This window comes from Herpailurus yagouaroundi, unplaced genomic scaffold (assembly GCF_014898765.1).
Source record: "Herpailurus yagouaroundi ecotype Mexico unplaced genomic scaffold, PumYag 163, whole genome shotgun sequence".
In the NCBI taxonomy this organism is placed as follows: domain Eukaryota; kingdom Metazoa; phylum Chordata; class Mammalia; order Carnivora; family Felidae; genus Herpailurus; species Herpailurus yagouaroundi.
This window is the reverse complement of record NW_024412404.1, coordinates 34,035,415-34,062,517: the sequence shown is the minus strand read 5'-3', so window position 1 is coordinate 34,062,517 and position 27,103 is coordinate 34,035,415. Positions and strand designations below refer to the sequence as shown.

Below are 27,103 nucleotides of genomic sequence, written 5' to 3'. Positions count from 1 at the left end.
TCAAGCTTCCTCTCATCCTCATTTTGTTTAAGAGGAAACTTTATAGGTTTTGAAACATATATTAATCCAAGCAATGTATAGCATGGATAAGAACCTGGAAGATGTTAGAGATATCGTGAAGAAGACAGAGATTTCCTCTCTCCAGAAGAAAAAAAAAAGGCAATTTGAAATTCCAAGAAAAACAAAATACTGAACAAAGAAGATATAGTTCAGATATAAAGTCATATGTGGCCGTTATTTTAAGCAAATGCTAGAAACTAAGAAAGCTCCTGTCTGCATGCCCTCTGCTGAGTGGCAGAGGGGACCATACAACTGGAACTGTAACAAAGGAAATGTAATCACGACTCTTTCCTCTGCAGAGATCAGTATTTATATGGCTGCTATACTGTTAGCACTAATTGTTTTTTGATTTTTTTTCTTTGACGCCTATAGCCAAAGCTCTGAGCAGAATGTAAATGTTATTGCCCATTGCAATGTAAAAGTATGGAAGATAGAGACTAGAAGCAGAAGGAGGAAGGCGAGTGGAGGAAGGGTAGGCATGGTGGTAGCCTTGTCTTATCAAGTGAGGAATCCAGAAATAAAGACTAGATTAAATCATAATGGTAACCCACAGAGTAGTTAAAAAAATCATATCAAAACTATGTAGGTGGGGAGGGTCAAAATGAGTTATGTCCATTTATCATTGGCAAGAAGTCATTCAATAATTACCTGGAGGTAATTATTCAAAATTTACTGGCATAAGCATTTTTCTTAGTGATATAGCAGTAACATCCAGAAGAATTAAAACCAGAAATTGTTACATGCAGTTTTCAGCCTTGTCTTTGAGGCCTTCTCTCCTTGAAAGCCCTGCAGACTGTCTGTTATGGGTCTCAAAATAACAAGAGGCAGCAAGCATCCCCCGCCTCCCACCCCCAATACACACACAAAAGAAACAAATAATGTACCATGAACTGCAAACTCTGACCTGCACAGCCTCAGACTAAATTAACTTGGGTTTTCTGGCCTTGGTCCCAGTTAAGTCAGATATAAGACAAGTACACGTTTTATTAAAAATATGAAATGTTGGTAACTTCACCAGGCCCTCCTTTGGTGGTGAGAAGCTAGCTCTTCTCAGATGCTTCGCTGCCTTGGGACCAGAGGGATTTGAGTTATTTAATGTGTGGCGCTTCTGCCAATTATCACAAATGTTTGAGCCATTTTGCATATAACCGGTGAGATTGGTATAAATTACAAAAGGGTCATGTCACTTGGGTCTGAAGTTGGTGTTTTTCTGGTGTTGCTAAACCACTTACCTAGCATTGGATTTGATTAACTTTTTCAATGTCTCTTTTATAATGCCCGTGTTTCTCTTGTGGTTTAACCAGTCGTATTTTTACTATATAGATTTATCATCTTCGGGATCTGGGGCTGCATCGTATACAGGTTTATGCTTTGTAATTTTGCTATCTTCTAGATTTTCCTATTTACTATTGTCTTATTAAGAATGTATCAATTGACTATCTTTAGAACCTTTTTTTTTTTAACATTTTGCTGTCTCCAAAGTAGTTTTGCTATAATTTTAATTTTTGTATTTGTGCTCTATGGTTGTCCTGCATGGCTAAAATTAAAACAGATGTGCTAATCAGGCTTTGCTACCATCTCACGTTTTCACCTAGATGCATACCATCCTGTTGGGTGCCATTGTAAATAACTGTGAGAGATAACTGTGTCTGTTATTGTTGTTTTTGTCCAGTAGGTAGAGATATGGGGCGTGAGATCAGTTCAAAATGTATGGAGTAACTGTCCCTCACTTTGAACGTGGATCTCTAGGTTGGAAGACACTGAACGATTGTACATTGAAGGGCTTCATCTTTCAAACAGGGGGGATCATAACACGTTCTTTCATCTGCACAGCACTGGCCATTCTTTGCAAGTTTGCTCAATGGTCTCACATTTGACCATCACAACTCCCCTAATGTTATTGTTCCCAAATAGATGAGGACTTGAGGCTTACAGAAATTTGTCATTTTTCAAGTCAACACAATAATCCCTGCCGTGCTAATTACCCAGGCTTGTGTTGAGAAGGGAAAAGAGATACTGCACTGAGAAACCTTTGCAAACAGAAGTTCTGTGCGAATACAAAGCATTATTATTGTCTGCCTTTGTGTTACTGGCACAATGCCCCATTCATATTTGTTTTTAAGAATCAATCTTAATATCTTATACTCGGACTTAATATGAATATAAAGTAGTCCTTTAAGTTTAATTTTTTTTAATGTTTATTTATTTTTGACTGAGAGAGAGAGAGAGATCATGAGCGGGGGAGGGACAGAGAGAGAGGGAGACACAGAATCCAAAGCAGGCTCCAGGCTCCGAACTGTCAGCACAGAGCCCGACGCGGGGCTCAAACTCACAGACCGCGAGATCATGACCTGAGCCGAAGTCAGACGTTCAACCTACTGAGCTACCCAAGCGCCCCTGAAGTAGTCCTTTAAGTTTATAACAAACTTGGCAGATTTGGTAACTCTTCATTCCTTCATTCATTTTTCCAATCAATCCAAGAATATTTATGTGGTAGTTCCCCATAGTAGAACCAGTTCTCAGTGTTTAAGGAATCAAAATAAAATATATTTGAATCCTTCCCCACTCACCAAATGAATTTATAATGTAGTCACAGAAATAGGCAGCTATTTAAGGTTCAAAAATTAAAATATAAAGTGATACGTTATACAAATCCAGAATACAAAGGAGCCTCACAGAGGTGAATGAAGTCTGAAAAATAATGTTTGAAAAGCAGGTCAGAGGGCTGCCTGGGTGGCTCAGTTGGTTAAGCCTCCGACTTTGGCTTGGGTCATGATTTCACAGTTCCTGAGTTTGAGCCCCACATCAGGCTCTGTGCTGACAGCTTAGAGCCTGGAGCCTTCTTCAGATTCTGTGTCTCCCCTTCTCTCTGCCCTTCCCCAGCTTGCATTCTCTCTCTCTCAAAAATAAGTAAACATTTAAAAAATTTTTTAAAAAGAAAGAATGAAAGAAAGAACAAAAGAAAGAAAGAAAAAAGAAGAAAGAAAGAAAGAAAGAAAGAAAGAAAGAAAGAAAGAAAGAAAGAAAGAAGAGAAAGAAAGAAAAGCGGGTCAGAGGAAAAGGTTGATGGCCAGGCTAAAGAATTTTTGTTTTATGTAGTATAGGCTTTTGAGGAAGGTCTTTGGAAGTTTGATGTGACAGTTGTGCAGGAAAAGTTTGGTGAGGAAAGTTTGGAGGCAGGAAGAGACTTACCTTGTGAGAGAATAGGCTTTCCCTGGAGACCATGCTGAGGCATAAACCCAGAGAAGGAAGGTTCTCCATGTTAATGCATAGCCAGCAAGTCAAAGGGTATAAAATACCTGAAAAGAGATTTGCTTGGACAAAAAGAATTAAGCTGTTAATATCACGGTAACTTGCAATAGATTGTTATTGACAATGATTGCATCCCTGGAAATCTTTAATGAAAACCAAATACTCATGACAAACAACATAATAAGTCACCCATGGGAACTGGCTGGGGGTGAGGTAGGGCTAGGCCAGAGGGATGGGTGGTGTAGTAGAACTATGAAACTCGAGATCTGGGTCTCAATCTGTCATCTTCAGGGACCTTTGACTAGTCATGTCACTTCTATGGGCTTCAATTTGGCCATCCATAATGTGGCATGACTATGGTGCAAGAGTTTTAATGGCCATTCTTATTTGAACATTCTGTGATTCAACTCCTGAAAGTGACTTCCTTTTCTCCCTTTGGATCTCTGCTTTAGTCCTCTGCTGTAGTTCCTCACAATGGATATTCTAGCACAAGGAAAGCAATCAAAACCCTGCTTATTAATAATCAAGTAGTCAACTGTGTCCATGTTCCATATGGCAGATTAGATAAAGCCAAACCAATCCATATGTCCAGATATAGTATTCCTTTTACCCTGATCATTTGGTAACAGGATAGCACAATCCAGAGAAATCTCTGTTGGAAAAATTCTTGGTCCCCATTCGGGTTTCACAAGAAGTTTCCAAACAGGTGTGAAGTATGGCACCCCAGGGCATTACCAAGTCTCACCCTTAGGCTGTCAGTTGTTACTTTCCTAAATCTTAATTTAAATGTTTCTTTTCTCGTGCATTCTTCACGGAGATTGCACTTTAATTAATCTCTGCCAGTGTGCATGGTTCCTACCTCTTCTCAAAAGTGCCCAAGCGCATTTATACATGGTGTAAGAACCTCAAATAATAATTTTTAAAAATTGCAAGAGCACATTTATATATGGTCTGGTCAACTGTTCACTAATGGGCATTCTGCTCAACTGCTAATCCACATTTATCTTTCTCCCTTACATATAACCATAGAGTTGGAAAGGGCCATAGGAGTGATGTGGTTAACTTCTCATTCATAGAGGACTTGTCTTGATGATAATCCTGAAAACCCTAGCCTCAACATTTCCTCTGTCACCAGTGTGATCTGTCCCATTGTTTGACATCTCTAATTCCTACAAAGATCTTCCTTATATTGAGTGAAATAAAGAATACCTCCTCGTAGCACCCATCAGTGGCCCTTACTGTGTTTTCGGAAACAAATCCATCCTTCTTCCATATGGGAGCCATTCAGATGGTTGGAGACATTTCCCCATCTTCACCCACAGTCTCCCTTTGACTCCATTTTTTTCTTGCATTGCCCTCAGTTCCCCTCACTGCACTGGGGAGCAGTCTTGGCTAAGACAAGGTAGCAGAAATATGGAGCATATTGGATGCTCATCAGAGATAAAATGTTTGAATGGGGACTTTATGTTGCTTATAAATATCATATGGTCCTAACCAAAGGCAGGCAGTTCATTGTTATATATAAAAATTTTTAATGTCTCGTATTTTTAATAGCATCTGCCATATTTGTACTAACTATTTTAGTCTAAGTGGAATTTGGGGGGAACAAATGCAGTTCATCTGGTATATATCATTTAAATGACTTCCCCAAATTACCAATTACCCCAAACTATCCCAATTACCAATGACACATTTAATACAAGGCCAATTATAAACTTGCAAAAAATGTGAAGATCAACTCGAACGCCTTATTATTCTTTCATTTGCATAGCATTATCTTTCTGTAATAACAACATAAGTTTACCCGAACTATCCCCTGAATTTTTTGTTTAATGTTTTGTAGCAATAAGAAAAGGAAAATACTGCAAGTCTCACAAGTGCTTGTAATTTGCATTAATACAACTAACTCACAAATTAGAGGAAAATAGTCTCACTCAGCTAACTAATAACTAATATTTATTTCAATAGATTAATTGGTAAAAGCCTAAAATCTAATAATGATGTTATCTCTCAGCAAATACAGGAGAAACAGAGGTGGGCTTTGTGCCAACATTTGGACCTTGTTACCTGAACCTTTACGGAAGCCCCAGAGAGTACACAGGATTCCCAGACCCCTATGATGAGCTAAATACTGGCAAGGTTAGTGTCTCAATTAAGATTTATTATTAATGGAACACTTATTAATGTGATTCCTTCTTATAATGGTTATAATTAAGTCTCATATCTAGGGAATCTCTACACACACACACACACACACACACACACACACACAGATAGACCCGACATGTGACTGATCAAGTGTTGAAGGACAGAAGTCTCACACTCCTCAAGTCTTTGAATACAAGGCTAGGAAAGGATCCTGGAGACCATCTAATTTGGCAATTACAAATGCACAGCATGGCCATTCCCCCTGTCCTGCACTTAGGGCAGATGTCAGTGATCAATGCTGGCTCTTTCCTAACAAGCAAATGTGCTGCCTCAGAATCCTGTTCGATACTGTGTTCTAGGAATTTACCAAATGATTGGAGGTGACATGCCTGAAGAAACTGCTATCCCTGATCCAATCCAACATCTTCATTTTATAGATGAGGATATGGAGGCCCAGAGACGGGAAATGCTCTTTCCAGCATATTAGAAGCCAAAGTAATGTCTTTGAGTCAGTTCTGAAGGCCCAAGAAAGGGACTGAGGTAGAGATAAACCCCTGAGGGAGCAGGGGTAATGGACTGGCTCTGAAAGTGGAAGCCTTCCCTTCCTCTCCAGAAAATTCTGTTGCCAGCACTGCCAGATATGGAGAGAGGAGTATCCGCTCTTCATCTTTATGCTTAGCTACACCCAAAACATCTTCCTCTTTTATTTCCTGGCTGCTCCGAGACTTGCCCTGGTTGCCAACATGGCAGCCTTCCCTTCCTGAGAAGAGTAGGGAAGGAGCCAAGTTGACACAGATTACGTAGAGTTGCTCTACTGAAGTAGGGTGAGGGAGACTTTGAGTCCCTTCCACTCCCACCCCAGCCTCCAGGAACCTCTTCAGGATCCAGAGCATGGCTTGAAAGCCTCTGACCTAGTCATAGCTAAGATCCCTTTCAGCCCTGGCTCCCCAGCTCTCTTTGGATCCCTTCCTGAAGTCACTGACTTTTCCTTCAGCTACCAAAGACCTGAACCCAACTGAGAGAGTTGTTGACCGATTGAATTTGGAGGTTAGGGCCACAGGAAGGAAACACTAAACTGTAGCTGCATTAGCCTGACTAGAGAGACAGTTCTTTTTGCTGTTGTTCAGGCCTGCAGGAATGATTTCGTGTTATTGCCTTTCAGGGAGAAGGAGTTGCCTACAGAGGCAGAATCTTGGTTGAATTAAGCACTTTTCTTGAAAAGACACCACCAGACAAAAAACTTGAGCCCATTTCAAATGATGACCTGCTGGTTGTGGAGGTAACTTTGGAGTGTGGATGATGCTTGGTATGGAAAAGGGGGTGTTAGGGGATTGGCGGTGGGTGGCTAGTACTGGCCTGCCTGAGCAAGTGGGGACATCGAGGGACTGCAGGATCAGCTGTGGCAGAGTTGGAGAGCTGAGTCATAGCAAGTACCTCTGGATCTATTTAACACCCTCTTGATCTATCTAGAACAGCTGTATGGTGAGTGAGGCTTGCTTCATCTTTTGTGATGTTAATACCTTACTGAAAATTGGCAGGAGCAGTGATACCTCTGAACCAAGTGGCCTGTTTGCTAACTGGGGTTGTGTGGTCCTGGGGAAGTGGCCACAAGAGCCATCCCAAATGGCATTGGTGCCACCATTAATCATTTCCACTTTCAGAAGTAGGCATATCTCAAGCTTCCCAGCATCTGGGGGCACGTTTATATTAATTCCTCCTTGAAGACAGAAGTCTTCCAAATTCACCTCCGCAACTGTTTCATTCTTTCGTTCTTTCTTTCTTTCTTTCTTTTTTTCTTTCTTTTTTTTTTCCCAATCAGCTCTTTCTCCTCTATGGACACAATTTAAGCGCCCATGATCCATATGGTAGAGAGCTACAGATGTAGTTTTCTCCTAGTAAATTCAAATGCCAGTGTTATTAACTCAAGGTAATAAATCCCAGAAGAAGAATATTACTATCATTAAGCTGTAAAATGCTCATTTTTTTCCTTGTCAATTAATTGACATCTGCAATACAGATTTGTTAACATATGTGATGGATAACCCAATATTAAGTTATCCCTGTCTCTGTTGCCCACTGAATCATTTCCAGCACATCCTATACCGTTATTATGAGTTTTAAAAATAAATATGCTAGTTGATTAATATTTTTATTTTTTGACTTCTAAAAAATTAACACATAGCACTGTGTAAGTTTAAGGTACATGGTGTGTTGATTTGGTATACTTACATATTGCAATATGATTACCACTGTAGTGTTAGCTAACACTGCCATCATGTCACATAATTATCATTTCTTTTTTGTGGTGAGAACACTCCAGATCTAGTCTGTCAGCAACTTTGAGGCATTGTAATATGGCATCGTTGACTATAATCACTACACACTGCATTACATCTCCAGAATTTGTCTTCTAACTACAAGTTTGTACACTTTGACCAACATCTTCCCAATTCCCCAACCCCTGGTAACTGCCCTTCTACTCTCTGTCTTTATGAGTTTGACTTTTTAAAAAAATTTTTTTTAACGTTTATTTATTTTTTGGGACAGAGAGAGACAGAGCATGAACGGGGGAGGGGCAGAGAGAGAGGGAGACACAGAATCGGAAGCAGGAAGCAGGCTCCAGGCTCTGAGCCATCAGCCCAGAGCCCGATGCGGGGCTCGAACTCACGGACCGCGAGATCGTGACCTGAGCTGAAGTCGGACGCCTAACCGACTGAGCCACCCAGGCGCCCCACAGTTTGACTTTTTTAGATTCCACATATAAGTGATATCATACAGTGTCTTTCTTGGTCTGGCTTATCTCACTTAGCATGATGCCCTCCAGGTCTGTCCATGTTGTCACAAATGACAGGATTTCCTTCTTTCTCGTGACTGAATAATATTCCATTTTGTATGTGTACACCACATCTTCCCCCACCTATTTCTGAGAATCCCGGGTTGATGCTTATGTGTTCCAGAAATCTGAGCTGTTTGCCAGAGCATCCAGCTCACTTATGGCTCTCTGCCCAGGGCCACTCTTTGCTGGATTCCACCCCTGACCCAACAAGCTTCTTGAAGCTGTCTCCTTCACCTTCCCCTCTGTCCCAGGCATGGGATAGACCCTTCTCTTATGTCTCCACATTACGTCAGAAACCAAACGGCAATTTTAGAAAAACTTTTACCTCCAGTAAGAGGTAAGAGTAGGGAAACCGTGAAATGAGTAACTTGAAATGGCTAATCTCAAAGCTCTGGGCTCAGACCAGCTTTCTGGGTCTGTTGCAGTTGGCCTCCCTGTCTCTCTCTGGCCTGCTTACTGTGGCAGGGCTCGGCTCCCCACCTGCCCCTATTCCCAACACCACCCTGTACACATGGCCACCTCAATGTCCGTGTCAAGGGCATGAATTCCCAGCCAAACAAGGCCTTCTCCTTTCTAGGAGTTTCATGTCTGCCTGTTGTGAGATTTGCCCCTTTCAGGATGAGTGACAAGGAAAATATCTACTCCCTTTAGAGGAAACTCTCCCTTCTCCCCCAGACCATTGTAGCCTTGTTCATGGACTCCCAGGAAGACAATATTAGGAGGTTAGAGTCCAAAGCAGTATATTCTGGATTTTTCGGTCCTGGCATGTTTGGAACATTAGGAGTCCAGTTATTCACGAGCCACACAGATTTCAAACCAGCGCCTGTGTCTTTCCCTGTAAGAGAAGACTGGGCCACACATTCTTTCACAGGTTACCTCTGTCTCCACCCCTCAGCCTCAAGAAGGAACCTTACACCTACCACCGGCAAGCCACAGGGCATCAGTCCAAGTTCTCACAGGGAAAGGATCAATTCTCCCCCCTCTACGAGCACAGATTATAACATAGTTCTGGCTAAAATATACACTTAACAGTGCACGTGACCAAATGGAACAGTTGAAGTCAGGTTATTTAAATGGTGAAAGAACCCCAGTAGGTGTATGTTTTGTATTATAGTTAAAGGTCCGTCCAAAGAAGTTTCCTAAGCAAAGCAATGGTCTGCCTTGAATGTGAATTCATATCTCGACTCCTAGAATCAGAAACTGCTTAGAAATTTTAAGTCATAGTTTTCCCAGTTTTTATACATTAATGTATCCAATAAAAAAATTCTAGGGCACTTGCTTCTATTTCCTGAATCAGCCTATCAAACAAGTGGATATAAAGACCAGATTATGTTAAGAACTCTTGGGAGATAAGTCTTCAAGAAATTATCAAGCGTCTCTCCATCACTCTACTCCTTGTCATCCTACCTATTCCCACTGATATACAGACACATAAATAATACCATTTGCAACTTATATCATGCCACCAATGGTGCCATAATGCCATTCTTGGATTTAGCATTAAAGGTGTTGACCACTCTTGAGTTATCCCGGAGTTTCTGATGTGTAGCGAGGAGTGATTTTGCTGAGGTGAGAAATTGAGTCAGGTGTGCAGAAAAGCAGGTGTGTGAGTGCTGGTCACTGCACCTAGCCATCACCCAGTCTGCATGTCCATGAGAGTGAGGCTCTGTGCTTCTCTATTCCTGACACCGGTGCACAACTCTTACATAGGGTCTGAAGCAGTCCCCCAGAGTTTTCAGTTATTTTGTTACATTTCATGGGGGTAATGATAGAATATTGTGACATTATTGACTTTCGGGATTTGCTATGATCTCAGGAACATAATCCTTGCAAATGATAAATCTACCATAACATAGTAACAACAGGGGACACTTGAAGACCTTGAGTGCTGGACTTATCCTGACTTTTCCAACCTTGCTTCTGCAGATGAGGTCATAAATCAAGACGAATCTCTATAAGAAGTGTATGTTGTGGGATCATGTAATGTATACTCATTTTGTTTTGGTTGTTTACTTGTTAAAGAGACACAGAGCCAAAACAAATTCCCCCGGTCAATAAGATCCTGGTGTGAGTCTTTCTATCCACCCCATACCACCATCAATTCTGAAGGTGAGGAATCGTAACACATCTTAAGAACAAATTTAGAAAAAGGATGGGGCGCCTGGGTGGCGCAGTCGGTTAAGCGTCTGACTTCAGCCAGGTCACGATCTCGCGGTCCGTGAGTTCGAGCCCCGCGTCGGGCTCTGGGCTGATGGCTCAGAGCCTGGAGCCTGTCTCCGATTCTGTGTCTCCCTCTCTCTCTGCCCCTCCCCCGTTCATGCTCTGTCTCTCTCTGTCCCCAAAATAAATAAATGTTGAAAAAAAAAATTAAAAAAAAAAAAAAAGAAAAAGGAAAAAGAAGAGAGGGTGGGTGGGAAAGTGGAGCAGCTTACATGCCATTTACTGCCAGGATCGTGCAAGAAAATAGCTACAAAAAAACCCCAAAGGCCTCTATGGAGACACATGGTATGGCATGGGTGGTTCTGAACTTGAGTTGTTATAGATTGGCTCTTGAAGAGTCCAGCTACAACTTGGGTTTAGGCAGACATGCGGCCATGGGTTCTCAGCAATTACAGTGCCTCTTTACTTTGTGCTGTCACCAGAACAGAATTTAAGTTCATGGCCTTTCTTTTTATTTTAAGCACTTGTAATAGAGAGGGGGAGAGGGAAGGGGTAGGAAGAGACTCAACAAAGTATGGTAGCTAGAATGCAAAACTGAATTCTTTTTTCTATTTTACTCCAAATAATTAAACACATACAGGCAAAGAAGCCTGTGTCATAGATTTAGTAAAAAATAAAACCAAAAAGAAACTCAAAAAACAAAGAGCCAACAGTATACAGTCGCCACAGTATATGTCAACAGTATAAAAGAACAGCTTTTTATAAACTGAAATAGAAAACAAAGTTACTTTTCTTTGATCCAAATAATTAAACCCAGATAGCAAAATGGCTTATGTCATAAATTTAATGAAAGCAAAAACGAAATCTATAAACTAAAATCCCAGTAACATTAAAAAGCAGGAGAGGAGCTGAGATTCTGAAGACACAGCCACAGTGCAGGCAACCAAGAGCCTGGTAAGAGAGTGAGATGAGCAGATTTGTGTAACCACCGGGAACCATTGGCCTCGAAGATGATCCTGACCCTTTTCCCATTTCCAAAGATCCCATGTTCCAGGTCATACGCAAATAATGAAATTTCTGGTCGTGTTCAAGAGGGCAACTTGGTTGCTGTGAAATAATAGTGCTAGTATTTGCTCTTTGACTCTGGTTCCTGACGCTGAGCTCCTAAATCTCTTGGGACTTCCTGGATGGTAGGTGAGTCTTTTGTTCTAGTGAGGTGACTCTTATGGGCTCCTACTTTGAAGCTGCTCATGAGAAAGAGCAAGCCATGATTAGAAGCTTGGAACTTTCTGCCTTACCCCCTGTTCTCCCGAGAGGGGCTAGAAATTGAGTTAATGATCCATCACACTTATGTGATGAAACCTCCATAAAAGAATCCCCAAAATACAGGATTCAGAGAGCTTCTGGGATGTGGATACATGCATGTTTGGGGAGAGTGCTGTGCCCAGAGAGGACGTGGAGGCTCTGCGTCCCTGCCACATACCTTGTCCTATGCAGCAGTTCCATCTGGATGTCCCCCTGTAGCCTTTATCATATCCTGTTATAATAAACTGGTAACCAGTAAGTAAACTGCTTTCCCAAGTTTTGTGAGCTGCTCTAGCAAGTTAATCAACTCTGAGGAGGAAGTCATGGGAGCCTCCAATTTATACCCGATCGATCAGAACCTGGACTTTCGACTGGGATCTGAAGTGGGGATGGGGCAGTCTTGTGGGACTGAGACGTTCTGTCTCTGGGTAGATAGTGTCAGAATTGAGTTCAACTGTAGGACACCCAACTGGTGTTGCAGAATTGCATGGTGTGGGAAAATCCGCTACACGTCTGGTATCAGAAGTGTTCGGAGTGTGGTAGTCCTGTGAGAGTAAAGGAGGAACACAGGAGGGAGAGTGAATTTTTCCTACTCAGTCGCCGTAGAGCTGCCCCACCTCCTTAGAGCTGAACTGGCTCCAGTCGAGAGACCCTTGAAGAGATGCAGCTGGGTTCCACCTGTGGCCACCTCCCTAAGGAATCAGGCAGGTAGAAGAAGATGAAGTGTGGCATCCCACTTCTATTCAGACACCTGCTGGCTTCTGGAACCTCTGCCCAGTCACTAAAGGACACCATCGTTTTGTCTCCACCATCTGGGATCTGTTCCTAGACCACTTCCACCCTACTCCTTCCCAGTCTTCTCGTGTGTGACCTAACATATTTTGGGACCATTTTATGAACATGCATTCTGTCTTCTGCTCAATTAGAACCTCCTTGAGTTCTCCCATTCGTCTGGCCTACGTAAGTGCTCAACAAATATTGCTTGAAATAACACGTTCAGACTCTTCCACCAGCTCCGCTAGTTGTCAGCCGCCTTTAGTAAATAGACCAAAGGTGGCGAGTCGGGCAGTTTTCTTTGGCACAGTCTCCTTGTCACTGATCCTTAATGTCCCACGCCTGGTGGTCCCCCGGCAACTTTTAAGAGCTGTTACTTGTTACCCCTTTTTCACTATTCTGCTTGACAAAAATCACACCTTCTCCAGATTTACTCCTAAAACTCTGATACCACCTGCATCTACCACACACACCGGTCTTTGATGATTGGAAAGAGAGCCCCAAGGCCCTACAGAGTCAAAGAAACATCCGTCAGTGTTCAGTAGATTATAATTTACATTCTGTAACTTTCCGCATTAGGAGCAGTTTTGCCCAAAGGCAACACAGGGAACAAAAGCTGAGGCTCCTGACTTTTCTAAACTTTGTTGCTTGTTCCTTCTTCTCTCCCCCTCTTTGAGCCCTGAGGCGCAGGGGAAGTGAGAAAGGGCTGGGGGGAGGGCGGAATTCTAGGCTTCACAGTCCAGAGCCTGGCTCTGGGGCAGGTGAGCAGATGTAGATCCCCTGCCCCTTGTGGAGTTTGGACCTGGGAAGCGACCCAGTTTGTAGCTCCATCTTGAACGACTCGCTCACAGAGTGGGCCACTCTGTTGGGAGGTGTGGTGATGGCCAAAACCCAAATTACTGTCTTAGAGCTCAAACTCTTCAGGGTGAGGGTGCTACCAGGGTGCAGGTGACTGCGAGCTATGCTCAGGAAAACCCAGGGAGATCTAATGGAATCGTGGCCACGTAGAGGTGTGCAAGGCAGAGCCAGCCCAGCCGGAAGTGGCATCCCCACCCCTTCCACAGCCTCCCCATGCACTTTCTCTCCTCTGCACCCTCTGTATAAGCAGATGGCACCAGCTTAAATGCTGGTCATTTGGGGGGTGGGGCCCTGACTTAGGCCCCAAATTATGTCTCATATTTTTGTTCCTTCCCCTCTCTTAGATCATCCCAGATGGTTTACAAAGAAGTTATGCTGTATATAGAAGTTCTGACTAATACAAATAACTTCCTGCTTTCTAATTTTCACACAATTTAAACCAAACCCAGAATTTCCACAGCATTCTTGAACCGTGGATAGATAGTTCAGGAGGCTTAGTTGTGGATAGTTAAAGGGACTCCTGACAAGCGATAAAAGTCTCCAACCCCCTCTCTGCCAAAGTGACGGTGGACTAATGTAAGTAGGAAAAATTTTAAATTCACAGTGCTAGGCAGTCTCTGGGATGTGGCACCCAGCTATAAGGATATTTCAAAGCCCTTCAGGTGATTCAGTACGCAGCTAAGTTTTCAAACCAATGTTTTGGAAAGACTTTCAAGAAAGATTGAAACTCAGAAGGATTTCTGATGAAATCCTATTGAGGGTTTCCAGTGTACCATGTCAAAAATCCTTTTAACCAAAACAGAGAGTTTGTAATAGTGGCACGTCCTGTGGTTCTTCAAGACAACAAACTACAGTCCCTGTCAGATGTTCTTAAAACAGTCCTCAAGAAGTTAAAAATAGAATTGCCATGTGATTCCAAAATCCACTGCTGTGTATAGACCCAAGAGAATTGAAAGCGGGGACTCAAGTGGATATTTGTACACCCATGTGTATAGCAGCATTATTCATAATAACCAAAAGATAGAAGCCGTCCATTGATAGCAATCCTTCGATAGATGAATGGACAGACCAATGTGGTATATACACACTGCTAAACTTATTAAACAAGGATGCCATTAGACAGAAGTGGCCGTAATGCCTGGGCAGCCTACATGAGCAAACCAGAACTTAGGCCTGTAAATGCTTCCAGGTTAAGAAATCAAAACCAAAGGACAATGAAGCGCAAATAACCAACTAGACTTTCCCAAATAATGCAACCACTTAAGCCAGCGCCAGTCAAATAATTTCCTTGCCTTCCTTCCACATTTGCTCTCTGAAAGTCTTTCCTCAACTCTTGTAGGTGGAGCACTCTTAACCGCTTCTGCTTTGTCGCTGCCCAATCCAATCTATGTTTGCTCAAATAAAATCTTAAAACTTTTCAACATGCCCCAGTTTATCTTTCAACAGTACAATGGAGAATTCTTCAGTCTTAAAAACGAAGGAAACTCTGACACGTGCTACCACATGGTTAGACACTGAGGGCATTGAACTAAGTGAAATAAGCCAGTCGCAAAAGGACAAATGTTGTTTGATTTGACTTACATGAGATACCCAGAGTAGCCAAACTCAGAGAGACAGAAAGGAGGTGGGAATGGGGAGTTGGGGTTTAATGGGTACAGAATTTCAATTTTATAAGATGGGCAGAGTTTTGTGGATAGATGGTGGTGATGGTAGCACACCAATGTGAACGTCCCTAAGGCCACCGAACTGCACACTTAAACATGGCTCATGTGGAGAATTTTATGTTATGTGTGTTTCACCGCAATTTGAAAAAAGAAATTTTTGATACTGTCGTCCAAGCACTTCTGTGAATGAAAGAACATATTCTTACATCATACAAGGCAGAAGAACTGCCCATGATTGTGATACATTTAATAGAATAAAGGCCATGGTATGGATGAATAACAAAAGAAAAGGAAATCGATCCTACTGGGATCACGTAATTTTTGTTAGCTTCTTTTGAAAAACAATTTTTTTTAATGTTTATTCATTTTTGAGAGACAGAGCATGAGTGGGGAAGGGGCGGAGAGAGGGAGACACAGAATCTGAAACAGGTTCCAGGCTCTGAGCTGTCAGCACAGAGCCCAACGTGGGGCTCGAACTCACGGACCATGAGATCATGACCTGAGCTGAAGTCTGACGCTCAACCGACTGAGCCACCCAGGTGCCCCAAGTTTTGTTAGCTTCTTAAAGATGAAGTGTGTCATTACGTTGCTACGTAGATTATGCTGCACAAATTGGTAGCAAGGTGGGAATGCAAAAGAGCAAATCCAACAACAATAAGATTCAGCATATGCCAAAGTTTGATAGCAATGTGGCCCCCAAATCTCAAATTGAAGGACTCCAGATCTGGGAGTTCCTTCTCTAAGGGCTTTCAAAGTAAACTTGCCATAGTGAGAAATTCGTCAAACAATTTGGGTATTATCACTCATGGGTCTCCATGAACCCTCTAGTGAAGCATGTAGCCAAGTGTAACCACTGGTATTCTCACCCCTAAGCTTGACAAGTGTCTACAGAGATTGGATACCGATGGAGATCCGGAACAGAGTCTAGATGTGGACAGTATTAAGTGGCAGTATGCCTAGAACGTAATGAGGTACAGCAATTTCAACCATTGCACGGCTCTGTTTGACTAAAGAAGGCAGAGTACCCAAAGATCAGTGAGGATATGATCCACAAAGAAGGAGAGATGCCATCTGAGCAATCTGTGGATTCAGGAGACTTTATGTGCTCGGATTAAGGAAGGCCTGAAGGGCTCATGGTCATTTCTGCCAGGCTGAAAGATCCTCGGTGTGGTCATTTTTGGCCCTATGTTCAACTCCCTCACACACACACACACACTCAATAAACCAGTAATCTTTTTTTAATGTTTATTTATTTTTGAGAGAGAGAGACAGAGTGGAAACGGGGGAGGGGCAGAGAGAGAGGGAGATGCAGAATCTGAAGCAGGCTCCAGGCTCCAAGCTGTCAGCACAGCGCCTGATGTGGGAGCCCGATACGGGGCTTGAACCCATGAACCGTGAGATCATGACCTGAGCCGAAGTCGGATGCTTAAATGACTGAGTCCCCCAGGCGCTCCCCCGGTAATTTTTTTAAAAAAGAGAGAAAGGAAAAAATAACGTTTGATTTCTGTTTCAGAAAACAGGAAAACAAGTTCACCTAAATTCAGTTAATTTTAAAGTCTTACGTTAAAAATCTTTATTGTTGTTTTTTATTTGAAAATTAATACTAAAGGAGCACCTAGGTGGCTTAGTCAGTTAAGCGTCTGAGTTCGGCTCAAGTCATGATCTAAGGGTTCATGAGTTTGAGCCTCGCATCAGGCTCTCTGCTGCCAGTGCAGAACCTGCTTCAGATCCTCTGTCCCCCTCTTTCTCTGCCCTTTCCTCACGCTCTCTCTCTCTCTCTCAAAAATAAATAAACATTTTGTTAAAAAGTAGAAAAAAAGAAAATTAATACTCAAGCAATTCAAAAAATTAAAAACATATAAATTAGAAAGTACGATTAGCCATAATCTTTTTACCTTCAACAATTTTATTTCTATTCTACACATTCTCCATGCATATGCCAATATTAAAATATATAATTAATGAGTTCACTTAAAATACATTTGCACATATGAATCTACCTTTTTACTAACTTTATTGCATTATATGGATGTAACACAGTTTGTTTAACCAGTGACCTATTGCTAGACATCTGTATTGCTTTCATTTTTTTTTTTTTCTCTCTATTTCAGTCAACACTGCCGTGAATATCCTGGTACTTCTATCTTTGCCCACTTGTATGAGTACAAGAAAAACTGCTAGATTTAAGAACATTCTCTACTGGCATTTAATTCAATACTAATTATTAGTTTTAGAATTATATCTGCTAGACACCCACATATAAATAAGAGCAAAAGGAGTTTCACTGAGCCTTACGTCTGTCCATACTTTACAGAAATACCAACGAAGGCGGAAGTATAGCCTGTCTGCCGTGTTCCATTCAGCCACCATGTTGCAAGATGTTGGCGAGGCCATTCAGTTTGAAGTCAGCATTGGGAACTACGGCAACAAGTTTGACACAACTTGTAAGCCTTTGGCATCAACTACTCAATACAGCCGTGCCGTATTTGATGGTAAGACTGCCTCTAACCATCCTCTTCTCATAAGTTTATGGTGGATGCATCACAGGACAAGAAGCATCCAACATATTCTCCCTTTGGCAGCCATTATCTTCAGCATATGCTTAGTGGAAAGAAAAGATTAAATGGGGAAGACAGGTGGCTAGAGTTCGAGCACCTTCAAGACAGGTGAAACCCAAGAAGTTGCAGGCCCTTTGCCAGGGTCTGAACCCCAGCCCCCTTGCCGTGTTCAGCTTTCACACTGGCTCTGTTTTGTAAAATCACAAAATGGTGACTTGCTGAACTCTGAGGTCCCCAGAGTTCTCACCTGGTGAGAGTCAGCTCCCACCCTGCCCAACTCCACCCTACCAAGCCCCAAACTGCTCTTAGATTAAGTAGTTGAAATGGATGGGACACTGGCTCAGGTCCTGGAAAATCAAGGTTCTGGTCTTCATTCTGTTACTCTCCAGCACTATGACCTTAGCCGCATCACTCAATTCTTACCTTCAGTTCCATTATCTTCTCCAGAGCTCCTGTGAGGATTAAATAGCTGTGTTTGAACAAACATGGATGAGAAACAGTCTCTACTTTTAAGGAGTATATATTCTAGTGTATAAAATAACAAAGTGGAGTATGAGAATGCGCAAGTAAAGATATCAACAAATGATTTAAGAGTATATAGAAAGGAGAGAGACATTCTGATCAAATGTTCCAACAGTATTGCCATAATTTTTACCTAATTTCTGTACAAGCAGTGTGAAAATATAAAATGTACTAGAAAAAAGTTGGCTGGTAATTGTTAATCCCTGTAAGGTTCTAAGTAATACCAAACCCCATGAATCCATGCTTTACAAAATAGAAAATCACTTTTTTTCTTGCCCCAATTCCAACAAAAATATTTAGAACAGCACTTTTCAGGTACAAACACATATAATCTAAACTCCCATCTCTATTTTCTGCTGCAGTGTTATGTAATCATCGGTGATCCTGAACCACTGCAAGATCTTAAAATTGTTGCATTTGGCTTACTAGGGTATTTTAGAGAGATTTTTCAGAACAGGTTGAATGAATAAAAAACTTTCTGTGTATCCCTTGGTGGCTTCATTGAATAAAATTTAAAAACAAGATCACCCCAAACCATTCCCCAAGCATATGGATGGATTAACCTGTAGCCCATTTTGCACATCTCTTAATAGACATGTTGTTTAAGTGTCCAATGTTCACTGACCCTCAATGTTCTACACCAGGAAACTACTATTATTACTTGCCTTGGGCCCACACAAAGCCAGTTGTTACCCTGACTTCATACTGGGAGGACATTAGTCATCGCCTGGATGCGGTGAACACTCTCCTAACCATAGCAGAACGGCTGGTAAGTTTATCTTTTCTATATTTCCTTTCCACTGGACAGAGTGAATTATGTATTAGTTACAAGGTAGGCCCTGTAAGTGACATCAGAATATAGTGATAAGCAAGATAAAAGCTATTTCTTTAGTAACAGTTGACATCAGCCATCCAAGGCTGGCATGGAGGTTCAGAGATGTTAGGGACCTGCACTCCTTCCCTCTTGTTGCTCTGCCATCACTAAGGAGTTGTCATTGTCTGCATGGTTGAGGCTGCTCACCACTAAGCCTGCCCTCAAGCCTGAGGGAAGAGGAATGGGGAAGTAGATGGCACAGGCCTTTCCCTTGGAGGGAAAGACCCAGAAGTCACACACTTGATTTCTACTCATTTTCCATTGGCCAGAATCCAGTCATACAACTACATCTCACTCTAAGGGGACTGGGAAGTGCCATCTTATGCTTGGGTTGGCATAGGCCAGATAAAAGTTCTCTTCCTGAGGAAGAAGGGGGTGGATATCAAAGTGGGAGGACAACCCACAGGTTCTGCCACAGTTAGGAGTGGTGTGGAAAATGGCTCATGCCAATAGAAATATGCAGCCCTTAGAGCTCTATTGTTGAGTAAAAATCTCCACTGTGGGAAGAGGTGGGCTCAGAGGAACCAGAGCCTGACATTTTATGCTCTTTTTGTAAACTAGAGGGAACTTTCCTTGTTTGGAGGTTGGGAGTTCCTCTGGCAGAAACTGCATAGATGTGGTATCTGTAATTTTCCATCTAGTTGATATTGATGAGGAGGGGCACATGGTTGGGATATTTCTAAGTCAAAGATACTAAATTGGTGTGATTAGTGTTTTGATTTCCAGATTATATTAGTATTAATTTTTTCTAAGGTCTAACCTCTGTCAGGGTAAGACCAATACATGTGGGGGTCCTGTAATATACCTGATCTAAGATTCCACAGCAAAATCTAAACATTGTTTTATGGGGGCGCCTGGGTGGCTCAGTTGGTTAAGCGGCAGACTCTTTTTTTTTGTTTTGTTAATATAATTTATTGTCAAATTGGCTAACATACAGTGTGCAGAGTGTGCTCTTGGTTTTTGGGGTAGATTCCTGTGGTTCATTGCTTACATACAATACCCAGTGCTCATCCCAACAGGTGCCCTCCTCAATGCCCATAACCCATTTTCCTCTCTCCCATATCCCCCACCCCATCAACCCTCAGATTGTTCTCTGTATTTAAGAGTCTCTTACGGATTGAAACAGCCGACTCTTGATTTTGGCTCAGGTCATGATCTCATAGTTCATGAGATTGAGCTCCATGTCTCTCTCTGCACTGACAGCACAGAGCCTGCTTGGGATTCTCTCTCCTCTTCCTCTTTCTGCCCCTCGCCCCCCATGTTCATTCTGTGTCTCTTTCTCTCTCAAAATAAATGAATAAACATTAAAAAATATATATTGTTTTATATTATAAAGATGATATCGAAGGAGAATTGTAGTTTAAGTTAACTTAAGCATAATTGTTCACCTGACATGCAGTCTGGTTGTGGTATTAACTTCCAGTCCTCCGTCTCAAGGAAATTAGTAAAGAACTGGTCACCCCTCTATTCTGATTATGTTTTGGGTATTCTTCAGGCCTTTTTTCTTCCTTGTTCTTCTCCTCAGCATTGATCAGGCTATCCTTATTCCATGCTGATCTGGACAACATGGTGGCTTTCCATGATCAGGACTTTTGATGATCATGGTGGGCACTCTCTCAATCTGTGTCAGCAGATGCTCAAAGTGACACAATGGTACGTTCTGGGCTCATCTTGTACTGCTCTGCCCTAATTCTCAAATCGCCAATTTTCTGAAGAATTCTGTTTCCTCTTAGCGGGAATATCATATGAAAACCAAGATCTGGGTATTAGATGCTCACTACTATTTAGATGCCGTTGCTTCTAGGCCTTCTCAGTGGACAGACTTAATGATGGGCACATGCCCACACATATTCACGTGTGATTTATTTCTAGATCTATCAATATATGAAAAGCAATGAATTTATAAGCCTAACTCCAAATCCATTCTAATGTCACAGGTTTGTTCTAGTCTTGCCTATTTCTATATTTATAACTCTTTTCTCCAACAGTGAGAAACCTCATTTGCTCATTTGTTCAATCCTGATGTCCATAGATAAACCACTGCAAGAAACAAATTTAAAGTTTGATATGTTCATGGTTCTTTTCTTCAAATTTTTTTAACGTTTATTCATTTTTTTGAGAGACAGAGAGGGTGGGTGGGAGGGGGGCAGAGAGAGACACACACACACAGAAATCTGAAGCAGGCACCAGGCTCTGAGCGGTCAACACAGAACCCCATGCAGGACTCGAACTGACCAACTATGAGATCATGACCTGAGCCGATGTCAGCCACTTAACCTTAACCGACTGAGCCACCCAGGCGCCCCAATGGTCTTTTTCTTTAAATTGAGAGTATATCATCAAAATCTTGTGTTCAAAAGTTATTTGGATTAGCTTGGTGTAGTCATATAGTTCATTTGTTTCTGTTTTATATTCCATGGTAGGATTCCTTCTCCCATCTTTATTGGTTTTATTTTATTTACTTTTTAAATACATAAAATATTTACATGGTTTCAAAGGTCAAGGATATATGAAAGATTGCCCTGTTACTTATAGATGTCAGCGTTGATTGCCTTTTGAAGAAAAGTAAATAGTGCTAAGCTATGGTGAGCATTACTAAACGTAAAAAATTAAATGCACTGGTTTTTCTGTCAAGTCTTTTGTGTATTTTTTCTTGAAAAGAAACATTAAACCTTTACTAGGTTTAATGGCATGACGCACAATTAACCGATTATTTCCTCTCTTTCCAAACTCTCCAGCAATCAAACACAGAGGCTCTGAAATCAGGGATTCAAGGTAAAATTCCTGCAAACCAGTTGGCCGAATTATGGTTGAAGCTGATCGACGAAGTTATAGAAGACACAAGGTACAGTGATCTTGTTCCTATCTCAGAATTCCCAGTCATGCTCTCCTCCCTGAAACTGTAAGGAGAGCCTCTAGGATTGTTCCCAGTGTTGGCCTGAAAAATGAATTTGAGTTAGTCAAGCTTCTCAAAAGGCCCTAGTCACTGGGAGCAGTCTCTGAATCACCACCAGGAAAAGTTCTACTTTCTGATTTGGTGCCAATTCTAAAGCAGCCTGGGGAGGCTGAGGGCCCTGAAGGAAACATCCCAGGGCAGCCTCAGGCAAGCGGTGGGGACAAGGAAGGAGCATGCTGGCCTGTGCTTGTGGGCCCCCCTCCTGGAGAAGGGTGAAGCCTGGCTCCCACAGAGAATGGGGTCTAGGGGTGGAGCATTGATTTTGCCATTCAGAATCACATTCCTAATGCACAAACACATTTTTAGAAGTAGCCTTTTTACTTGCTTTTTTTTGCTGAATGCCTAAGAGACTGTATCTAAGGCTCCCTTCCCAAAGCCAGTAGATTTGACTTGAGCCGGAGAACCTTTTAGAACTGTGACTTAGAGAAACAGCTCAGAACTCTGGGCATTTGGAACTCAAAAGGGGAAGTGATTCATTCCAAACTCAGTTTAAATATTGGCTAATAGAGCAGTGGACAGGAAAATTCCAAAAGAAAAGCATATTGAAAACTTCTCACAAGCAGCAAGAAACAGGACCGCTTTTTTTTGTCCCCCTCGGGGCTAATGCCCTCAGTCTCCAGGTCTTCTTATGCCTTCTAGTGGTTTAGCTAGGTCATTGAAATGCAGCTGAAATCAGAGCACTGGTGGGCTCTCGCTTAAATTCAGAAAATTTAAATCAGGGTCCTAACAGGTCATCTCTTCCAGTCCCCTTTATTTTATGGATGAGAAAACAGAGGCCCAAGGGGGTGAACGATGCATCTAACGTCCAGGGTGGGGTTTGTCCACACAACTTTTCCTGCTACATGCTACACCCAGTCAACTTCTATTTATTGAACGTCTCAAATGTGACTTTTTTTTTTTTTCAACGTTTTTTATTTATTTTTGGGACAGAGAGAGACAGAGCATGAACAGGGGAGGGGCAGAGAGAGAGGGAGACACAGAATCGGAAACAGGCTCCAGGCTCCGAGCCATCAGCCCAGGGCCTGACGCGGGGCTCGAACTCACGGACCGCGAGATAGTGACCTGGCTGAAGTCGGACGCTTAACCGACTGCGCCACCCAGGCGCCCCTCAAATGTGACTTTTGAGCTAGCTGCTTCCATATGCATTTTTGCCTCAGATCATTCCAGGGACTTAAGCTTTCTAATGCATTGCCATAACTACTAATGTGACCAAACAGAAACATTTGGTAATACCTTCAAGTAGAAAATTCTATGAATTTTAGGATTTGCGAGCAAAACACAGAAAGACCGATTTACACAGTTTTTGAAGTACTCAATTGATGTGAACTGTGTTTTCAAAATCAAATGGAATCTTTTTAACTTCATGTATCAGGAAACTTGTGTTTAAAAGAAGTCGTGCTAGGATTTCCTCCATTTAAGAAGCTAGGGGAAATTCAAACCAATGGAAATTCTTAGTAGAGACAATGTGAGTAGAACTTCCTGGAATTGATGACAACCTCACCCTGTGGCCCCCACCAGCTGCCATAGTGAGAGGAAGACCCTGCAGAAGAAGGCTAATTCTGGCCCCAACTCAGCTGTTCTAGACTTCTCACTTTAATGGGAGCTTTGCCTACACAAGTGGTTCTTAACCTTTTGGGAGCTAATGGGCCCCTTTGGATATCTAATGAGACCATGACGATGAAGAAGACAGTGCTTGATGACCTCACTCAGACCTTACTCTGCAGTAGGGAGTGTTCTAAATGCTCTCCATATATTAATTCATTTATTTCTCACAACAGCCCGATATTTTCATGCATTTGAAGATAGGGAAAGAAGAGATTAAGTAACTGCTCAAGGTCACATCACGGGACTAGTAAATGGTGGAGCCAGGATTTTTACCCAGATAGCTGCAAAGCATGTCGTCCTCATCATACATCACACTGCCTGACTTTTTAAATAAGTTCCAGGGATTTGCAGACCTCCTGAGCACCCCGCCCCCCCCCCTCCACCCTAGGACTGCTTAGGGGTGCATGGTCCTTAAGAGCCCTTCTGCTAAATGCTCTGTAATCTGCCTTCCCCTCCTTCATTTTGTGGGTCTGCACAGTAGTTTTAAGAAGCAAAAGAAGGGAAGGTCTGTTCCTCCCAAAGGCTGCAGCTGTTGCCATCTTCTCTCCAGTGACTCCATGAGCCTTAAGTCAAACCCAAGAACTTGCTTTGGAATTTTAATCCCCCTGCATTCCTCGTGAGAGTAAGGAGGGTTTGTCTGACAGGTCTGCTCTGCCAATGCCACATACACTCAACTTCAGCTTAAACCTGGTCATGCTTATGAGTCAGGAAACTGGTGTGGCTTGCAAGATGGAAATCAAACATAAATGACTTTGACAGTTCTGAGGCCTGAAAAGCTATTCTACAGATTATCTGTTTCTTTTCTTTTTTAGGTACACGTTGCCTCTCATGGAAGGAAAAGCTAATGTCACAATTCTTGACACTCAGATCCGAAAGTTGCGGTCCCGATCTCTCTCCCAGATACACGAGGCAGCTGTGAGGATGAGGTCTGAGGCCACAGAGGTGAAGTCCACGCTGGCGGAAATTGAGGACTGGCTTGATAAACTGCTGCAGCTGACTGAAGAGGTAGGACTTTTAAACTACACAAAGGTCACTTGATATGGAAGAGGGATTCTGTGGAGGGGCACCAAGGATAGAGAAGGTGGTAAGAGAATGTAGTATATTATCTTGGATATTGAGCAAATCTGACAGAGGTGAGACCAAGAAGTTACTGGGCTGGGATAGTAATGGGTAATGGGGTGAATATCTCTGAAGTGAGAACAGAAGAATTTTGAGTTGGTGGTTCTGGAAAGATCTTCAAAGTGGACAGATCAGAGAGTAAGTCAAGTAGAGGGAGAAAGTAGCAAATCTATGTAGCACAGAGGATTGAAGTGCCACCTTTTCTTGGGACCGGGAAGACCTGGTTTTGAATCTTGGATCTACTGTGTGTAACCTTGGGCAACCTCTCTAAGCCTCAGTTTCCCATATATAAAATGGGATAATTGTAGTACTGACTTCATAGCATTGTATTTAGATGATGAGTATGAAGGGCTTAGCATGGTGTAGGGCACATCGCGGTGCTGGGTAAATATTGGCTGCCGTTAACCTCTGTGTACTGGAAAAACGAAGAGTATAAGACCCTTCCTATTGACCTTCAGAGATTCGGGTGGGCGGGGATCATAATATATTTGTGGATAAAAATACATTTGAAAAAACATGCGATTATAAGTAATTTTTATTTTCTACTTTTTATGCTTTGGTACTTTCAAAGTTTCCTATGGTGACAACTTATATCATCTTTATAATCAGAAAAAAAGGGGATTTAAAAGACTAAATTAATATTTCAGATTTGGCAAATATTGGATTGAGGTGGAGATACTTGGTCAGTGTCCAGTGAAATATATGAAACCAATAACCCTTGACTACCGATGGCAAGAAAAGAGGGGGTATTTCCTAAACTACCTCTCAGAGCTGTGTAGGTCAGACTTTTGGCAGGTGAAGCCACCCCCCCCCCCACCCTGCTTCACTCTATTCCCTTTGGACCAGCCACAGCCTGCCTCCCCGCCCTACAGACTCTGTGGTCCCAGAAGATGTGCGACTCAGGAATTCAGACAGAGCCCTAATCACAGAGTTTCTAAGGGGAGCCCTGAGGAGCCAGCCTGCAGGGTCTCCAGTCCCTCTGTGTTTAGACTAACTCCAGTTTTGCGTACTTTTCCATCCACCCATGTGACCAGCCACAGAACAGTATGCCTGACATTATCATCTGGATGATCCGGGGAGAGAAAAGACTGGCCTATGCACGCATTCCTGCACATCAGGTTTTATACTCCACCAGTGGTGAGAACGCATCTGGGAAATACTGTGGGAAAACCCAGACCATCTTGCTGAAGGTATGGCTTCAACACCGTGTCATGCGAAATGCTTACATGCAAACCCCACATTCCCAAGAAGGGGCTGCTTTGTTTTCTGACTGTTGAAGGACTACTAGGGCAACCGTGATCAATTCCTATCCATTCTGGCATCTTCCCCTGGAGTGATAATTCCCAGAGAGTGGTCTGATGCCTGGCTTCACAGAAATATAAGTGGATTCTCATATCCGTTTGTACATTCAATCTGATGGAATAAGTTGTTTGGTTGAAGTACATGAAGAGAATCAGGCCTCACATAGATATGTAATTGGAAAAGGGAGGAGTATTTTAATATCTTTTTCAGATAATTGTGGATACACATCTTTGATACAACACCAGACTCAAGTAGTAGCTTCTAAACGGCTATTTGCAGTATGGAATTGAAACTGTATCAATGACCTTTTCATTCTCTGCTACATTGAAATCCATTGGTTTTTCTTGTACTTTGAATGGTTCTTTTATCCATCCCTGATTTTCTAACATTTAGCATTGATCATCTAGAAAATATTAGTTCATGAAGTTATGCAGATTTTCCTAATGTTGACACATTTTATCTTACGACATTGGAAAAAATCACATTTATTAATATTACTCATCAGGAAAGTCTTTATGCATCAGGATGCTATGAAGTTCACCATGACAGCTACAAGTTTTAAAAAATTCTTACTTGTTTTTACTTGGAAGACTGACTTCTATCATTGGCTATAGAATACAGTCAGTCATCGTCCTTGAAGTGACAGGTTCACTTGGTCTATGTTCAAAAAAACATCTGCCCCACACCTAAGTCTGAGTGGCCGTTTTTGTCTGTCAATCACCGTTTCAAGTAAAAAAGGTTTCCATTCAAAAACAAAAAGGGGTCATCTTGGTAGCTCAGTCATTTGGGCATCCAGCTTCGGCTCAGGTCATGATCTCATGGTCTGTGAGTTCAAGCCTTGTGTTAGGCTCTGCACTGACAGCTCAGAGCCTGGAGTCTGCTTCAGATTCTGTGTCTCCCTCTCTCTCTGCCCCTCCCCTGCTTACGCTCTCTCTTTCTCTCTCTCAAAAATAAATTAACATTAAAAAAATTAAAAAGTAAATTTAAAAAGGCTAATTCAGTTCGCATTTGAAACAACCGCATAAGAGATTTTTCGCAAGCTATACAGTAATATGCAGCAGAAATAATTTGTGTACACTTTCCATTTCATCACACAAAATATTTTAAAAA

General features: G+C 42.1%; 1 protein-coding gene across 6 annotated transcripts in view; it reads left to right on the top strand.

Moving 5' to 3' along the window:
• The window catches only part of MYOF (myoferlin), a 153,246-nt gene that overhangs the window by 70,517 nt on the left and 55,626 nt on the right, over window positions 1-27,103 (top strand). For 4 of the 6 annotated variants that reach the window (XR_005793567.1, XM_040485883.1, XM_040485882.1 and 1 more), the window contains exons 17-24: window positions 1,384-1,422; window positions 5,327-5,451; window positions 6,623-6,739; window positions 17,372-17,549; window positions 18,782-18,906; window positions 21,750-21,856; window positions 24,385-24,577; window positions 25,726-25,881. Coding sequence is in view for 5 of the 6 variants with exons in the window: in XM_040485883.1 (XP_040341817.1) it covers window positions 1,384-1,422; window positions 5,327-5,451; window positions 6,623-6,739; window positions 17,372-17,549; window positions 18,782-18,906; window positions 21,750-21,856; window positions 24,385-24,577; window positions 25,726-25,881 (1,040 nt within the window). In the remaining variant the exon portion in view is untranslated. The remainder of the gene's footprint in view (window positions 1-1,383; window positions 1,423-5,326; window positions 5,452-6,622; window positions 6,740-17,371; window positions 17,550-18,781; window positions 18,907-21,749; window positions 21,857-24,384; window positions 24,578-25,725; window positions 25,882-27,103) is intronic. The other 2 variants (XM_040485881.1, XM_040485884.1) reach the window with 1 other exon arrangement.